Below are 16504 nucleotides of genomic sequence, written 5' to 3' on the forward strand. Positions count from 1 at the left end.
TTGCGGGAGACCGGACACACAAAACGTTGCTCTCTGCCCCCTGGCCCACCCAAAAGGAAAGCGTAGCCCGCTCTTTTGTAGCATCCTGCATTGTTTCCGTGTAAAAATCCCCCACTCTCTACTTCCATTCTCCGCCGCTCTCCGCCCAATTCCTGCTCTTTTTTCCCACCCTCTCCTTCCTTCCGCCGCCCATGCATGGAACTGTCGGAGAACTTGTCGGAGATGAAGGCGGCAGCGGTACCGGAGGATCCGAGCATCATGATCACCTGGAAGATCAGCTCGGCAACATGGCAGACTCGCCGCATCAAAACGAAGGCCGCAAAGGAGGAGAAGCTCACGAAGTGGTTGGCCGCCAGTGGGCCAGGTGGTGGCGTTGGGCATGATGGTCAAAGTGGTCGTCGAGGACGTAGCCAGATGGGCGCACCCACAGTACAGACAGTGCCATGGTCGGAGAATTACAAGCCTTCGTACTACTATGCCCCCAAGCAGCTCGGAATCCCCATCGGTAAGGTGCCTTACATCGTCGACATTAACGCGACACCGCTCTTCTTCGAGTTTTCTTCGTCGCAGCTCATTCGGGCGCGAACGACGGGGGGAGCAGATGGGTGCCAGCACGCTACTCGCCAAAATGCCTAGAGCGGGGGAGCCTGCTTACGACGACCAAGATAGGGAGATGCTCGACATGATCCACGATGGAGGCGAAGGAGGAGGGGCCTATGAGGACGGGGTGGTGGAAGACTCACCCAGACGGCCACGCAGCAGTCCTACACCCGGACGGGCGTGGACACACAGCAACAGCATCATTGGGCCATCGTACAGCGGCAGCCGGAGGGGGAGGAGGAGGAGGAGGGGGCACGATGGTGAGGACGATGATCCTACTGATACAGTCGGCGATCCAAAGAAGAAGGGTAGAGGGGAAAGCTTCAACATGGGGAGAACGAGTTGTTGTGCGATGCATGGTTGGCAACTAGCCTTGATCCTGTCCATGGCACGGACAAAAGGGCACAAACTTTTGAAAAAACATTCGCGTATGGTCCCATGAACACAAGCATTTCGCGTCCTACTCTGACGCGGTCATCCGCAACCGTGAATCAGGCCCGAGCCCAGGGGTGCGACCTGTGCGCCCGCACAGGGCCCCCTGTTTTCTGGGGCCTCCAAATCTATACGTAGCAGCACTACTACTCATCTAATCTTTTGGGCCTCTGAAAAAAAAATCTAACCTATTGAGCTTGTGACGCTCGGCCTGGCAACTGGCAACCTGGAGCAGCCCCACGATCTCGAACTGCATCGTCCAGCGATTGTGGCAATCGTTCCCTCAAAATCAAAAAGAAAAAAAATAGTGATCGATCTATTCGAGTCATCAAAAGGAGCGAAGCGAGGAGGCGTCTCTTCGTCTGTTCGTGTGGCACAGGCGGCCCTCGCCGCGGCAGGTTAGGGTTCCTCCAATCCTCCTTCCTTTCCTTGCTCAAGAATCTCCTATCCAACAACTCCGTTCCAACTTCCTACGTTGTATATCCTTTTCAGGATTCATGAGGGTAGGAGCAGGAGAGCAGTCGAGCACGAAGGCACAAGGCAGGAATGACCAGACAGCAGCCGGCAGAGAGGAAAGTCCCGGCCAATCTCCCGATCTCCGAGTTTTTAAGTGTAGTCGCGTCAATAACCAGTGATCCTATGAGCCCTTTACTTTGAATGTTGATTTCCGCCGGCTATTTCGTTCTTCTAAAATCGTATAGCTAATTTTATTGTTCTTTTCATCAATTAGGTGTCTAGTATTGAAGATTTTATTACAAAGAACACTAAATAGGTGCAATTATTATATTTCCAATTTGTATCTATGATATTATGAACTTTACATTATTATTGTTATGTTTATGTAGTGTTCTTTTAGTGAGATAAGGCCCGCTGTAGAGATTCGCACAGGGCCTCTGATTTTGCCGGCTCGGCCCTGCCGTGAATGAAAGTCCCTCAATCATCGATAGTACATCATCCAAGAGGTTGTGTCCAACTATTGCGGGCAACTGAAGCATCGCATTGCATGGTGGCCTAGCGGTGCATAAATCACCGAGCAAGTAAGTTGATCACTAGTCGGACATGCATTCTTTTGTTGCTCACTTGCTGGATATGCATGGTTTTGTTGATCACCAGTCGCACATGCATTTGTTTTGTTGCTCACTAGCTGGATATGCATTGATTAATAGCCTTCTCGTGCTTGTTTGGTGTATAAGAAGTTGGAGAAGAAAAACTTCATCGTCATGCATTGTTGGTTGAAGTTGAACGGGCGACCAAAGTGGAACCTTTTCATAGCCAAGACCATCACCCAAGCCAGCGAGAAAAAAATGGTGACCCTGCCAACCCGACCCAAGAACCGGCGAATAAGGTTAGAAGAAATTTACGAGGAAAGAAGTGGGAGGAGGAGAGGGCGAAGCAAGAAGGTGTGGTGGCCAAGCTGACAGAGAGGTTCAAGGACATCTTGGCGAAGAAGGAGGAGACATGTGTGAAGCGCTAGGACATCAAGGTGGAGAAGAAGGCGGAGAGGTTCAAATTGTTGATGGAGGCGACGGACAAGAAGCTAAAGCTCGAAGAGAGGAGGACCATGATCAAAGAGAGGAAGGTCGCGCTCGAGGAAAAGAAGGTGAAGATCGCCGCCAATGCGGAGGACGCCAAGTTGTTGATCTTGAATGCGAACTCTTTGGATGCCAACACAAGAATGCTTGTGCAAGCCGTCCGCTACCAGATGTTGCAGCGGCAGAAAGATCACTCGGTGGCCGTGGAGAATAAGGACGCGGCGGAGGAGGATGCGAAGGCTGTCCACGGCGACAATGGCAACTTGATCAGGGAGCACACGGCTGGGATTGCCGGTCCGGCAGGGTAGAAAATTGCATGGACCGCTAGATCGATGTTGTTTTGGATTCATGCATGTAAAAATTAAGCATGGTTACCCCTTTTTGGTTGCGGGGGGGGGAGGGGGGATTTGCAGGTCGTCGTTGGAGATTCCCTTAACCAACCAACCAGTAGAAGTGGTGGAGGGGGCGTCAAGGCGATGGCAAAAGACCAAAGCCGGGCGGTCCGCGCCATGGCCGGACTGCCCCCAAGGAGGAGAAAGACGAGGACGGCGTCGTATCGGACAGCTTCGGCAGTGAGCAAATCCACCTTGATCTGTTTTGTGTCTTCGACCGCTACTGTGGCAAGGACAACGGGAAGGGCAAGGGTAAGGACGGCCGTGGATGAACTTCTCCAGTTATCGTCTCTTTCGTAGGTAGTAGAGCTTGTCAATTTTTGGTAGTCGATGATATGTGCTTAGCTACGTACAACATTGCATGAGCTAATATGGATTTGAGTATTCAATTTAGATGCATCCGATTGTGGAGTAACTATTCTGTGTGCTGCTCGGTCAGTGCTTGCGGACGTGCTTGAGCGTGTCCTTGGTACTTGTGATGCTCTTGCCTAACCTTTTTTTGCGAGGACTGCGCTTAACCAACCAACCAGACTAGTAGACCCCTAAGAGCAACTCCAATGGGGCGACCCATTTCGTCCGCCGCCGTCCGTTTGGGTCGGCGCGGACAGAAAAGACGCCCAACGCATCGACCCAAACGGACGCGCGTCCACTTTCGTCCGCCTGCCGACCCATTCCCAACCCATTTTTGAGCCGGATTTGCGTCGGCGCGGACACAAGACGGACGCGCGCGCCCTCTCTCCTCCCCGCGCGTGCACAACCTCCACCGCCTGCTTCGTCGCCGACCATTTTTTCCGATGAAAAAGGATACATATATAGTTCTTGCGTACACAGATAAAAAAAAGATCAACTACTCGTCGGTTTCCGACTCTGACTCGGTAATGTCCTCCTTCGACGTCTGAATATAGGCGTCAGCAGCCTGCTCGTCCGCAAAGTCCCACCCTGATGTTTCCCGCAGCTTCAGTCTCAATTGAGCGGCCTGCTTACGCGCACGCTTGCCCTCCCGATAGGTGGCTCACTCTGTCCTCCTGGCCTTCCTCTCCGTCCTCCTCTGCTCATAGAACTGACGTTCGTCGACGATGTCCTGCGGGAAGTGCTCGCGCCACACCACCAAGGCTTGCACGTCCCGATGGCGAGGCGACGCAGCCGCCTCCGGTGAACGCGACGATCCTCGTCGGTGAAAAGCCGCGGGAGAGGCGCCAGATCCTGCGCCCGCTGGCTCGACACGTCAGGAAAATTCATCTCCCGACTCGGTCGCCGGAGGCGCCACGCCGCCGCGTCGTACGTGCGGGCCGCCTGCTCAGCGGTGTCGAAGGTGCTGAGGATGAGGCGTTTCTCGCCAAACAAGATCTCGGCGGAGAAGGCGACGGAGGGGCGCTCGCGAACTCCGCGAAAATCCGAAGCGCCGAGGATGCGCATCGACATGGTGGCGCACAGGCGGTGAGGCTAGTGAGAAGGGCGAGACGAGTGGGCGGCGGACTGAGTGTGGAGGGAGCGCCTTCTTATAACGAGCGCCGGCCGCTGCACGCCAAAACAAGCGTGCGAACATTTCCCGCGCTCTGGAGCACCAAAGCCAGCGCGCGCTATGCCGATTTCCCCCCACGCGCGAACCTTTCTCGCGCGCTGGCATGATCTAAAAGCGCGCGCGGTCATGAAATGGGCCAGCGCATTGGACGCGCTGCCGACCCAAATCTAAAAGCAGGTGGACGCCGGGCGGGCGGCCGATCCAAACGAACAAAAGCGCCGTCCGTTTGGGTCGCCCCGTTGAAGTTGCTCTAAGACACCGGTGGATGAAAAAAATATGTTACGTTGGCGTAGCCTCTTTGCTGCTGCTGCTGCTGCCCGTCAGGGTTGGTCGGTACCGTGGTGGTAACAGTAGTGGAAGAGAGTGCGCCGGGTTTGGTAGATGGATCAACCGCGTGGCACTGGCCGGGCAATCCAGACAGAGCCGTACGTCCGTGGCCGCGTCGTGTACACGCTGCGAGTCGTCGCCTCGCCAGTCGCCAGCGAGAGCGATGACGTCCCGGGCACGGTAGCGGGCCCTTGTCCCCGTCTCCGACACGGTACGAACCGGCCCTCGCACGCATTCGACCTTCTTCACGTGACGAACCGACCCGCCTCCGCCTCCTCCACGTTAACCCACAGTACGGTACAGCCCTGCGTGCGCCGAGGAAGAGGATGGGTTTGGGGGGGGGGGGGGGGGGGGGGGGGGGGGGGGGGGGGGGGGGGGGCACGGAACGAGCCGTGGCGTCAATGTCGCAGGGAATGTCCCACGCCCCGTTGCCCGCGCGCGCCGACCGAGGGAGCTCAGCCGCAGCGCAGCGCAGCGCATCCATCGGGTTGGTTGCGGCAGAGACCGCGCGTGTCACCCGTGCGTTATTCACGACCGACGTCTGGCCTAGAATGTGCACATCTTGCTTGCTCTAGACGCACTGTATCTGTATCTGTATGGAATAGTAGGAGTATATACCATGTACTGATGTACAGTTTCACACCGGATGCATGTAGTCGTTGGTTCAGTCGCGGTCAGACCGACAACCGATCAATTATATATAGCTATAGGTCCATGGATCCACCGATCGTTGCAATCCATCCGTCTGTGTCGGAGTGAATTGCAAGAAACCACCACATTTGGGGCTTATCTTGCAGAAAATAACCTGATCGCTAATCATTTGCAAAATCCACCGCGGATTCAGTAACAGTGTTGCAGATTACACTGAACAAGTGATTTCGCGCGGTTGAGGCGTTTCCGACAGGTGGGGCCCAATATGCGTGACGTGGCGTAACGGACGCGGTGACGGCGCCGTTTGCGCGTACATCTGGTCGAGCCGGACCGACCGACCGACGGCGCCCGACCAGATCAGATCTGCTCCGTCCTCTCCCTCCAGCTCCAATCCATGGCGACGACGAAACCTGGCCGCGTGGACGGCGGCGGGGGAGTTGCTGCCGGTGGGGATGCTCCGGTCGGCGGTGCTGGAGATCCACCGGAGTTCTGCGGGGGCTCCAATCCCTCGAGCTCGCTGCCTCTTCCCCAACCGCCGTCGCCGCCAAAGTCGTTGGAATACGCGGCGGCTACTGTGTTCGCCCAGGCGGTGAAGGCCAATCCGACGGGCAGCCGCCATTTTGCCTCCTCCTTCGGCGGAGTGGAGTAAGTCATCCTCCTCCTCCCTTGCCCAGGCGGTGAAGGCCAATCCGACGGGCAGCCACCATTAATTCTAGGGTTAGGGTTGTAGTGTTAGGGTTCTATGGTTGGTGTTCTTGGGTAGTTGTAGTACGGTTAAGGTTGTAGTGTTAGGGTTCTAACATTAGAGTTAGTGTTAGCTGTTAACTGAATTTTCTTGGGTAGTTGTAGTACGGTTAAGGTTGTAGTGTTAGGGTTCTAGCATTAGGGTTTCTGCAATTAACAAGGCAAAACTTCATCCAGAAGATTTTGTTAGTGATTTCTTCAAGAAACCAATGTACCAAGCAGCCTACAATCCAATTGTGTATCCTGTGCCTGGGCCTGATCTATGGCCAAATACTGGGACCCCTGACATAGAGCCACCAGTTTTCAGAGACAAGCCAGGAAAGAAGCAGACTAAGAGGAGAAAGAATCAGTTTGAGAAGCCAGCTCCCAAAGATACTTCAAGGATGGCAACAATAACCTGCAGCAATTGCAACTTGACAGGGCATAGGTACACTAGCTGCCACAAAAATCTGAAGCCATCCCTAGCAATGAGAAGGAACCAACACCAGGTTAAATGTTGTTTATATATGTTGTCACTGCAGGTTAAATCTTTGTATATTTAATACTATGTTCTAATCTATCTATATGTTGTCACTGCAGGAAAACAGGAGAGTTGATGCACCAAGGGCAAGAGCTCCTTCTGCAACCAGTGCAACAACAAGGACAGCTCCACCAGCAGCAAGGGCAAGAGCAACTAGGGCAGCTCCTTCTGCTCCTTCTGCTCCTGCTCCAACAGCAAGGACAGCTCCAACAACAACTAGGGCTGTACCTAGGGCAGCTCCTTCTGCTCCTGCTCCAACAGCAAGGACATCTCCAACAACAACTAGGGCTGTACCTAGGTCAGCTCCTTCTGCTCCTGCTCCAACAAGGCCAAGTTCATCTTCTGCTGCTGCTGATAGGCCTAGTTCATCTTCTGCTACTGTTGCTAGGTCAAGGGCAAAGAAAACATTCATACCACCAAGACTGTCAGGTACTGGAAGAGTGAGAAAGCCATCATACAAGATGTCTGAATGGTTCAATTGTTCTCAAGGCAGCAAGAAGTGATGTAATGTTGAAACATGTTTAATTCAGCCTTTTTTGGCTAGTTTGTGATGAAGAATATTAAGAATTTCATGTTGAAACCAGTTAAATCAAGTCCAAGTGGTGGACTATGTAATGTACCTAATGGTTGTCATGCACTATGATACTCTGGTTATGATGATGTGATGATGAACTTATTAGTTATGATGTTTTGCAAGAAGTTTTCATTCTGTTGTTGTGATGATGAGCATAGTTTCATTCTTAATTTTTTACAAGAAATCCAAAAAAATTGCACACAAATAAAAACCCTATTGGTGCATAGTTACTGACATATTAATTTTTTAAATTCAAAAAAATTGCACAAAAATAGTTTTGCCTGGGGATCGAACCCAGGACCAGTGGGTAGTAACCAGGGATTCAATACCAATAGGATAGTGCTAGTGATGTTGTTTTAGTAGCATCCGCAATTTTACTTATATTTAGTTAGGTACGTTGAGGCCGGCAGCGTGCGTTGAGGCCGACAGCGTGGTGAACGTCCGTTTTGTATAACTAGTCGTTTCGGTTTCTGCCTTTAATACGTGTCCACCTACCGCTCGCCGCCCGCATCGCCCACTCCTCTTCCCCTCTCTCCCGTCGAAACCACCGCCGACAGCCACCCACACCGCCGTCGCCATGGAGTGGCAGCTGGCCATCGAAGAGCTCGCCGGCAACAACCACGAGATGCGCGCGCAGTACAGGGAGATCGCGTGCTGGTTCCCCAGCCTGGCGATGCTGAGGAACCATGCCCGCGGCCTGGTGAAGGTGATGACACCTGCCGAAAGGCAGCGTGCATTCCCTGTCGGCCGCACAGTCCCGCCGCCGACCATTCTCCTGTGGGCGATGCGCGAGGTGCAGTGCTCCCCCGACCCCAGGCAGCGCGCCCGTTGGTGGATGTACCGCTCATCCACCACGCTGCCGGCCGCCGCGGATGACATCACCGACGCCGTCCTCGCTATCCCAGCCCCCATCAACAACGCCTACTGGGAGAGGCGCAATCCATGGGTGCTCCGGCCAGACGACGACTCTGACGCCGAGTCCGAGTCCTCTGGCGACTACGACTCTGACGAATCTGACGACTACTCCTCCTACTCCTCTGACGACGAGGTGGACGAGGTCGCCGTACTCTCCTCCGACTCCTCCGATGACGAGCCTGATGTGCAGCTCCTGGCGCCCGTCCTCCACGCCATCGAGGGGCAGAAGAACAACCCAATTGATGTGGAAAAGCTGCTGGAGGTCGTCGACAACCAAGAGCTCGTCGTTGTCAAGCAAGAAGAGGAGGACGGTGGTGAAGAGGTGGTGGTGCCACCGCCGGCCAAGAAGAAGAGGGTGGCGGTGAACAACAATGAAGTGCGGCGCTCCCAACGCCTGAAGATGCTGAAGAAGGAGGAGTGACATGCTGTCTTCAGTTTCGTCAGAAGAAGAAAAAGTTCAGTTTCGTCAGTATGTTAGCATGCCAGTTCTATCTATGTCAGTTCTATCTAGGTTAGTATGAACTTGCTATCTATGTTAGGCTATATATGCAGGTACTATCTATGTCAGTTCTACCTATGTTAGTATGAACTTGCTATCTATGTCAGGCTATCTATGCATGTATTATATATGTATGCCAGCAGTATTATGTTAGTATGCCAGGTACAAACTGAACTTAATCCAACCTGATAATTAATGACAAACATAATACTCTCACAAATCTGATAGACAATCCAAGGTTCACCACAATAAAGCTTAACACATTCCAAGTTTCCTCCATAGCTAGTACAAAAGACATCATTGACACACATGGTCAGCCAACAACACAACTTAGTACTCATCACAAATAGACTTGGTCTGGTGAAGCTTCCTCTTGTTGCTATCACCTGCTGTCTTCAGCTCAACAATGCAGGAAGCAAGAGTGCTCTTCTCCATGGTCAACTTCTCCTTCACTTTCATCAGCTCAGCAATGCAACAATCCAGCTTATCCTTCTCTTTCTTCAGGCCATCCTTCTCTTTCTTCAGGTCAGCATAGCAAATCTCCAACATCCTCTTATCAGAGCTCAACTTTTCCTTCACTTTAAGATGCTTGAACTTCAAATTCCTAATGACAGTGGCTTGAGCTACATGAATTTGCTTTAACTGGACAACAACAGCCTTCAATTTCTTGATCTCATCATCCTTTGTCATGCTGCTTTCCACACAGACTGAAATGTTCTCAGCATCATTCTTCTGGTTTACCTTAGGCTGGCTATCCTTATAATCCAATAGGTTGTTCACATCTTCAACAAGCTTCTCATATGTCTCCTGCAACTCTTTTTTCTGCTGTGTGAAATTGTGTACAGTGCTTGAATGCTCCAGGCATGCCATCTTGTTATCATGTTGGCTATGCTCATACATAAGCCACAGCTTATGAATAGCATTCTGCAGATGCTCTGGCCAATGCTCATCTACCCACTGCACTAATCCACAATTTCCAACACCCTGCAATACAAAAATTCAGTACATGAACAGTACCTATGAACCCTAGAACATGAACAGTACCTATGAACCCTAGAACATGAACAAGAACTGGAATGCTGCAAACAAAACTTGAAACTTACTTCAGTGGCACATGCAATGAACCTCCTACCAGTGCTTATCCCCTCAAATGCAACATATTTCCTCCCTGGATTCCCATGCTCACAAAACACATTCAAGTCATCAGCAAGACCCTCGAATGACGGATCATCAATTGTAGCTGGGATATGAGAAATCCAACAAAAACTTGTTCAAATCGAGCAATGTTGAACCCTAGAAACCCTAGAACACAAATGAGCAACATGGTTTTGACCTTGAGAGGGGAGTCTTCGGAGGAGATGTACTGCGCGGCGGAGCCCTCGGTGCTCTCACTATCGCTCCAGGACACCATGACGGACGGCGGCCGGCGGCGACCGGAGAGGGGAGCGAGCGAGCGTGGGAGCAGAGAGAGCGAGCGTGCGAGCAGAGAGGAGAGCGAGCGAGATCTGGTCGGGCGCGGGCGGTCTGTCTCTGCCGACCCGACCGTGTCTATCTTAAGCACAAACGGCGCCGTCACCGCGTCCGTTACGCCATGTCACGCATATTGGGCCCCATCTGTCGGAAACGCCCTCAACCGCGCGAAATCACTTGCTCAGTGCAATCTGCAACGCTGTTACTAAATCCGCGGTGGATTTTGCAAATGATTAGCGACCAGGTTGTTTTCTGCAAGATAAGCCCCAAATGTGGTGGTTTCTTGCAATTCACTCTCCGTTTCGTCCCAATGAGCAGGAGATGCATACCGCTAACTACTTCCTAGCTAAGGTTGCCACGAACTGACGCGACACGAATCGCATATATACGTAACTAACCAACTAATAATCAATGGAGGCTCATTGTATTTGGTTGGTTACACGAATGGCGCTAGCTTAGCAACACCTTTCCTTTCCTTCCTGGCGGCCGATGTGGATGGAGCCACGCTTAGCGTAGCCACCTTACGTACCTAGGTTCGTCTAAATGGTCCCTGCACTGCATCGGCATTGCACGCTTCGAGTCTCTTGTGTGGATATGCGTATTGAGATTGTTCCGATGGGGTCGATGCGTTACAAAGATAGAGGGCGGAGCTAGCTAGGCGTGCAGTGCAGTTGGTCCATCCTGCCTAGAAACTACACACTCCTTCCTAGTAGTATGTGCTTGTCCGACTAGCATTCCGCAGTCACTACTCACTGGAGATCCTCCAATATGCATGCATGCATGCATGGTGGTGGTGCTGACTGCTGAATGAGCTCAGTCGGTGGGTCGATCGGTTTGAGAAAAGAAAACGAGTCGCACTACGGCACTAGTAGCTAGCTAGCTTACCTTTAGATGCATGATTGCAGTTTACTTAATTTATTATCGTCTTTTTGACCACTTTGCTGTGCTGGAGATGTACACACTGTTTTATTTTACTTATATTACTACTACTACTAGTACATGGGAGAGAAGGGTCAAGGTTTTAGACCCCGATGAGACGAGACGCCCAAAAACAAAAGCAGTCGAATATATGTTGTCGGTGCAGGGCGTTACGAGGAGTGGTGATTTTGTATCGTGTTTTTGGCCTGCTGTAAGCGCGCTGCCGGCTTCAACTACGTGGGGCTGGGCTGTTATTTTTGCCGACGCCCTTTGGCGCGTTGCAGCAGCAGACTACTGGTACTACAATGCCGCACGACTTATACTAGACCTACGTACGTGCGGCCAACGCGTGGTGCTCCCGGCCAAGCAGCCCACCTCTCGCTAGCTCCAGCTTTTATACATACTCCTACATGCATACACCTCTGGCACCAGAAAGAAGAAACCAAATTCAGAAAAGAAAAGTAAAGGAGGAGTGGCCTTGCGCGCGCGTTGTTTGGAACGCAAGGATCGGAGAAGCTTCCAAACTTGGCATCTGGGTACACCTCGCACTCGCACTCGCACGCACCGTCACACAGACTCTCTCTCTCATCTCATCACATGGACCCTGCGTATAGATTCATCATCCCAACTTCCTTCGTCCAAGCCTAACAGAGAAAGGAACAAGAGAGAATTGCCATTGCGTGTCGGCTGGAGCTCCATGATTGGCTAGCGACCTAGCTCTCCTGCCCCGCCTGTGTGTGGGCCCAAACCAACAGTGACTCTGTGTGTGTGTGTGTGAAGCATCAGCATTCAACAATAGCAATAGTATGCTCTTCTTCAACAGTTTTTTTTTTTTGGAGAAATTTCTTCGACAGTATATGCTCTTCACAGGGAGGGAGGCGAGGTTAAATTAAATTTTCAACGCATCTTTGACCAATGCTGCTGCTGTATTTGCGGGAATGGACGGGCCAACCAACCAAGCGGACCGTGCGGCATTGACAAAAATGGCCCATCCACCACCAACAAACAAACTACCTATCTATAGTCAGCCGCACGATGGCCTCTCCTCCCTCCGGCCTCGGCCTCGTGTCGGCCGGAGCAACCCAAAAGCAGGCACAAAGCCGCTCCTCACTCGCCGCAACACTATTATTTATTTATTATCTACATACACTACACAGTCGGCCGATTGTGTCGGCCGCCTAGCTCAACACGCAATTAACTCGCCGATTACAGGATTATTACGACCACTTGACGCATCATTATCGTCATGATCGATGGATGACACTTTTTTTTAAAGGCCAGCACTCTGCGCTGGCGCGCCGGCCGAATTTTCGGCGGTCCGGCCGCAGCCGTTCGATCTGGCCCCAAATAGCCATCAGATCTACCATCTTATCCTTCTTTGACTTCATCTTCAACCTCCGTTCCCCACAAGCCTCGGTCCCGCGCGCCTCCGTCCTCCTGCCCCGCGAGCACCCGCATCCTCTCACTGTCGTCGCCGCTCGTCGCAGCACCCAACGCCCTCTCCCCTCGTCGTTCGCCGCTCTTCGCCGTCGACGCTCGTGTGTGCACAGCCTTGTCCCCTCGGTTGAAGCTTTTTTAAACTCTGGTTGAAGCTTTTTTTCGCTTCGGTTGAAACTTTTTTCATGGTTTGAAGCTTTTTTTCACATCGATTGAAGCTTTTTCTATAGTTTGGAGCTCCCTCATTTGCCGGTTGAAGCTTTTCCACACACCAGTTGAAGCTTTTTTTGTTATTAAAGTTTTTTTCCACATCCATTGAAGCTTTTTTTTCATGGGATTGAAGCTTTCTTCCATGCCGGTTGTAGCATTTTGCAGTATGTTTGTAGCAAAACATGATGTTGATTGTAGCAAAAATTAAAATATCGTTGTGCGATGTAGCAAACCGCGATGCCGGTTGCAGCCGGATTGGATGCCGGTAGTAGCAAATTGCAACGCCGGTTGTAGCATGTAGCAAAAATCCGCGATCCTATCCTCGCCGCCCGTGGTCACCATGCTTGCCGCCTGCGGTCAGCCTCGGTTGTAGCAAAAAAGAAAGGCAGAAGTAGCAAAAAGCGAAGTCGGTTGTAGCAAAAAGCATGTTGCTGGTCTTCGCCGGCTGGAGCAAAAACAAGGTCGCCGGCGTCGAGGGGCGCAGCTCCGACGTGAATGGATGAAGCAGCCATCTGGGGGGGAGGAGGCGGCGGACGCTCGCCAGGGGAGAAAAGGGGAGGAGGGGGCTGCTGTGAATCGCTCGTCAGGCAAGAGATAAGCTGCAGGCCCACCAGACGCATGTGCCAGCCTGTTCCTCGCGTGACAGAGCGAGAGAGCCAGGGGTGACCGGCCGAATCGTTCGGCTGGCGCACCGCGCTGAAATGTTTCCCTTTTTTAAAAGGAGGTTAAACCCCGCCTCTGCATCAATCGAGTACCCGAAGCCACCACTCACACCTACAAATTCGATGATAAGGAGTGCTTTCACACCCCATAACTAAAATCAGCGTCATCACCGATCCATCCACATAATGTATCGGGACTAACAGCCGGTGCAACAGACCTAAAGCGCACACCACATGCACACGTTTTAGAAGTCGCCATCTTCATCGGACCACTGACCCATCTTCAGGAGAGAGATGCGCATCATCCTTACCAGTCTGGACATCCGTCGACACCACCACGGCGCCATCGCCCTGCGCTCGTCCGTCCAGGCACGCGAAGACTTGGAAGATCTGTCGTGCATAGTACCTGCCAACCAGGCATGACTCAGCGTAGCACCTGTCGGCCAGGCATGACTTGACAGCTCCATCGAAGCTCCGTGCAATATGGAGCCGCTCCCACCTCCTGCCTTTGTCTTCCAGTGCTGCTCCACAAACAATGCTCCCAGGAGAGAAACGGCACTGCAATACCGCCATCGTCCGACCTGGAAAACCAGATCCTAGTGTTTCCCCCGAAGTAGTGCCCATCACCGGCAACCGTCAAGGACCCACACAGTGCCCACCACCACTCAGCCCTCAAGGCGACGCCTTCAGGAAGGTCATGGCATCAAGGATGCCGCCGCCGCCCACTGGAGTTAGGATTTTCACCCGAGAGGCGGAGAAGGGGGAAATGAAGGAGCAGACATAGACCGACGTCTCCAAAAAGAAAAGCGGCGCCCTTGAGCGTCGTCGTCGATGCGGCCGGCCGGGACCGACCAAGGGGTTTCCCCAATCTGGATCTCCTCCACCAGCTTCACCCGCGGGTAGGGGCTCGGCAACCACGCCGGCACCATCAGGAACCCGCAGGAGAGAAGCCCACCGATCAGGGCTGGATGATCACGGCCAGATCTGGCACTAGAACCCACCAAGCTCCCACCGCCCGCGTGCACCGGCAGCCGAACAAGCCGACCCCAACAATGCCGACCATAGATCTGGCCACACCCAAATCCGCCGCGCCGACGACCACCTCCACTCGCCGGAGTGGAGAACCACGCCGGACGCGCAGCCAGGCGCCGACGACACCACAGGCCGCCACCAGCCACATCAGGATGAAATTGGGCAGGGGCACCCAAATCCGCCATCACCGCACGCCATGGCTGGCCACCACGCTGCCTCGGCAGTGATGTAGGGCGGATCCCTATGGGGCCGATCTTTCACGTTTGAAAAGGATCTGACGGGGAACACGAAGAACGCGCGGAAGAACACGAGGGAAATCACGAGGGGAAAACAAGAGAAACACTCAACCGACACGAAATTGATCACACAAGTCCTAGATCATCGAGGCACAAAGTAACACGAGATCCAAAGTCAACAAGGGACGATACAAGAGTAACCATTCTTCTCCAGAAGGAGGTCTTGATTGTCTTCTCCAGATGGAGGCCTTGAATCCGGATGGATCTTCTCCGAAGAGGTGCGGTCCCTCGCGAGGAGTAGATCCGGTATGGATGAGAAATGCTCTATCTCAAATGAGCTATCACAATGCTAACCCTAAACGTAGGTAGGAGAAGAGTATATATAGTTTATGGGGCAAAAGGGTACACGGGCCTCGGCCCAAGTGGCTGCGCACAGGCAGGGCCGGAAGTGCTGGGTGGGGCCAGAAGTTCCGGGTGCCGGAGGTTCCGGGCAGGGTCCGGCCTAACCAGAGAGTTGGCACGGGTGGAGCTGGGCTGGTGTCCGGGGGCCGGAAGGTCCGGGCGGGCCGGAAGGTCCAGGCCGGGTTTCGGGCAGGTTCCGGGCTAACCAGACAGTTGGTACGCCCGGGCGGGTCGAGGTCGTCGGAGGCCGGAAGCTCCCGGTAGGCCGAACGTTCCGGGGGCCGGAAGTTTCGGGCTCTGATCGAAAGTTCCGGGCTGTCTAGAGAGTTGACGCCTGTCATTTCTTCTTCAGCTCGCGGCTCCGTGGCTTGAGCGCTGTACCTGATCACGCATAGCATCTCGGACTTAGGCAGTAGCCATGTCTCACTGGAAGGAAAGGGGAGCTCAAGTAGGAGTGATGTCACCTCGGATTGAATAGCACGAGCCCTTGCTCTTGTCATGGGTCCACTTCGAGCTTGGATAGTCGAGGTGGTGTCCATGGGGATGATCACGGGATGCTCCGCATCATTTCCCCTCCCTTGGGAAAGATCCGACCTCGGATCGAAATCCTCATCACCATGGTATGGCGAAAGATCCTTGATGTTGAAGATGTCGCCCACATTGTACTTGTCGCGCGGGAGGTCGATCTTGTAAGCGTTGTCATTGTAGCGTGCTAGCACCTTGAAGGGTCTATCGGTGCGAGGTAGAAGTTTGGACTTGTGTTCGTTGGGGAAGCGGTCCTTGCGAAGGTGTAGCCACACGAGATCTCCTATGTTGAATATCATGGGTTGCTTGTTGACGCTGAGCTTGGTCGCTAGTCGTTGTACGTGGCGCTCGATGGTGTGCCTTGTATCCTCATGCATCTTCTTGATGTAGCTTGCACGGGCACTTGCGTCGAGGTTAGTGCGCTCTTGTAGAGGAAGAGGTAGAATGTCCAATGGGGACAATGGGTTGAAGCCGTAGACGATCTCGAAGGGGGACTTGTCGGTCATCGAATGTCTTGCACGGTTGTAGGCGTACATGGCGATGGGTAGACACTCCTCCCACTCCTTGATGTTCTTCTTGATCAACACGCGAAGTAGAGTGGAGAGCGTACGGTTCGTCACCTCCGTTTGGCCATCGGTTTGAGGATGATATGCGGATGAGAACAAGAGATTGATTCCGAGCTTGGCGCATAGCGTCTTCCAAAAGTAACTCAAGAACTTGACGTCGCGGTCGGAGACGATTGTCTTTGGTACTCCATGGAGGCGCAAGATTTCCCTACAATAGAGATTTGCAACGTGTGAAGCATTGTCTATCTTGTTGCAAGGGATGAAATGTGCCATCTTAGAAAATCGGTCCACAACAACAAACACGGAATCCTTTCCATTTTGAGTTCTAGGCAAACTAA

At 52.9% G+C, this 16504-nt stretch overlaps 1 protein-coding gene across 1 annotated transcript; it reads left to right on the forward strand.

Annotated features, from left to right (window-relative positions):
• The first annotated feature begins 6628 nt into the window (after window positions 1–6628).
• Window positions 6629–7267, forward strand: LOC123158969 (predicted GPI-anchored protein 58). The gene is made up of 2 exons (XM_044576781.1): window positions 6629–6688; window positions 6780–7267. The coding sequence occupies exons 1-2, from the start codon at window positions 6668–6670 to the stop codon at window positions 7221–7223; spliced, it is 465 nt and encodes a 154-aa protein (XP_044432716.1). The 5' UTR covers window positions 6629–6667; the 3' UTR covers window positions 7224–7267.
• Window positions 7268–16504: the final 9237 nt, after the last annotated feature.

This window comes from Triticum aestivum, chromosome 7B, assembly GCF_018294505.1.
Source record: "Triticum aestivum cultivar Chinese Spring chromosome 7B, IWGSC CS RefSeq v2.1, whole genome shotgun sequence".
Classification (NCBI taxonomy): domain Eukaryota; kingdom Viridiplantae; phylum Streptophyta; class Magnoliopsida; order Poales; family Poaceae; genus Triticum; species Triticum aestivum.

Coding starts and splice junctions, on each gene's coding strand:
- LOC123158969 (XM_044576781.1), top strand. CDS start 6,668: ATGAGAAGGAACCAACACCAG. Junction 6,689..6,779: donor TGAGAAGGAACCAACACCAG/GTTAAATGTTGT, acceptor TTGTCACTGCAG/GAAAACAGGAGAGTTGATGC.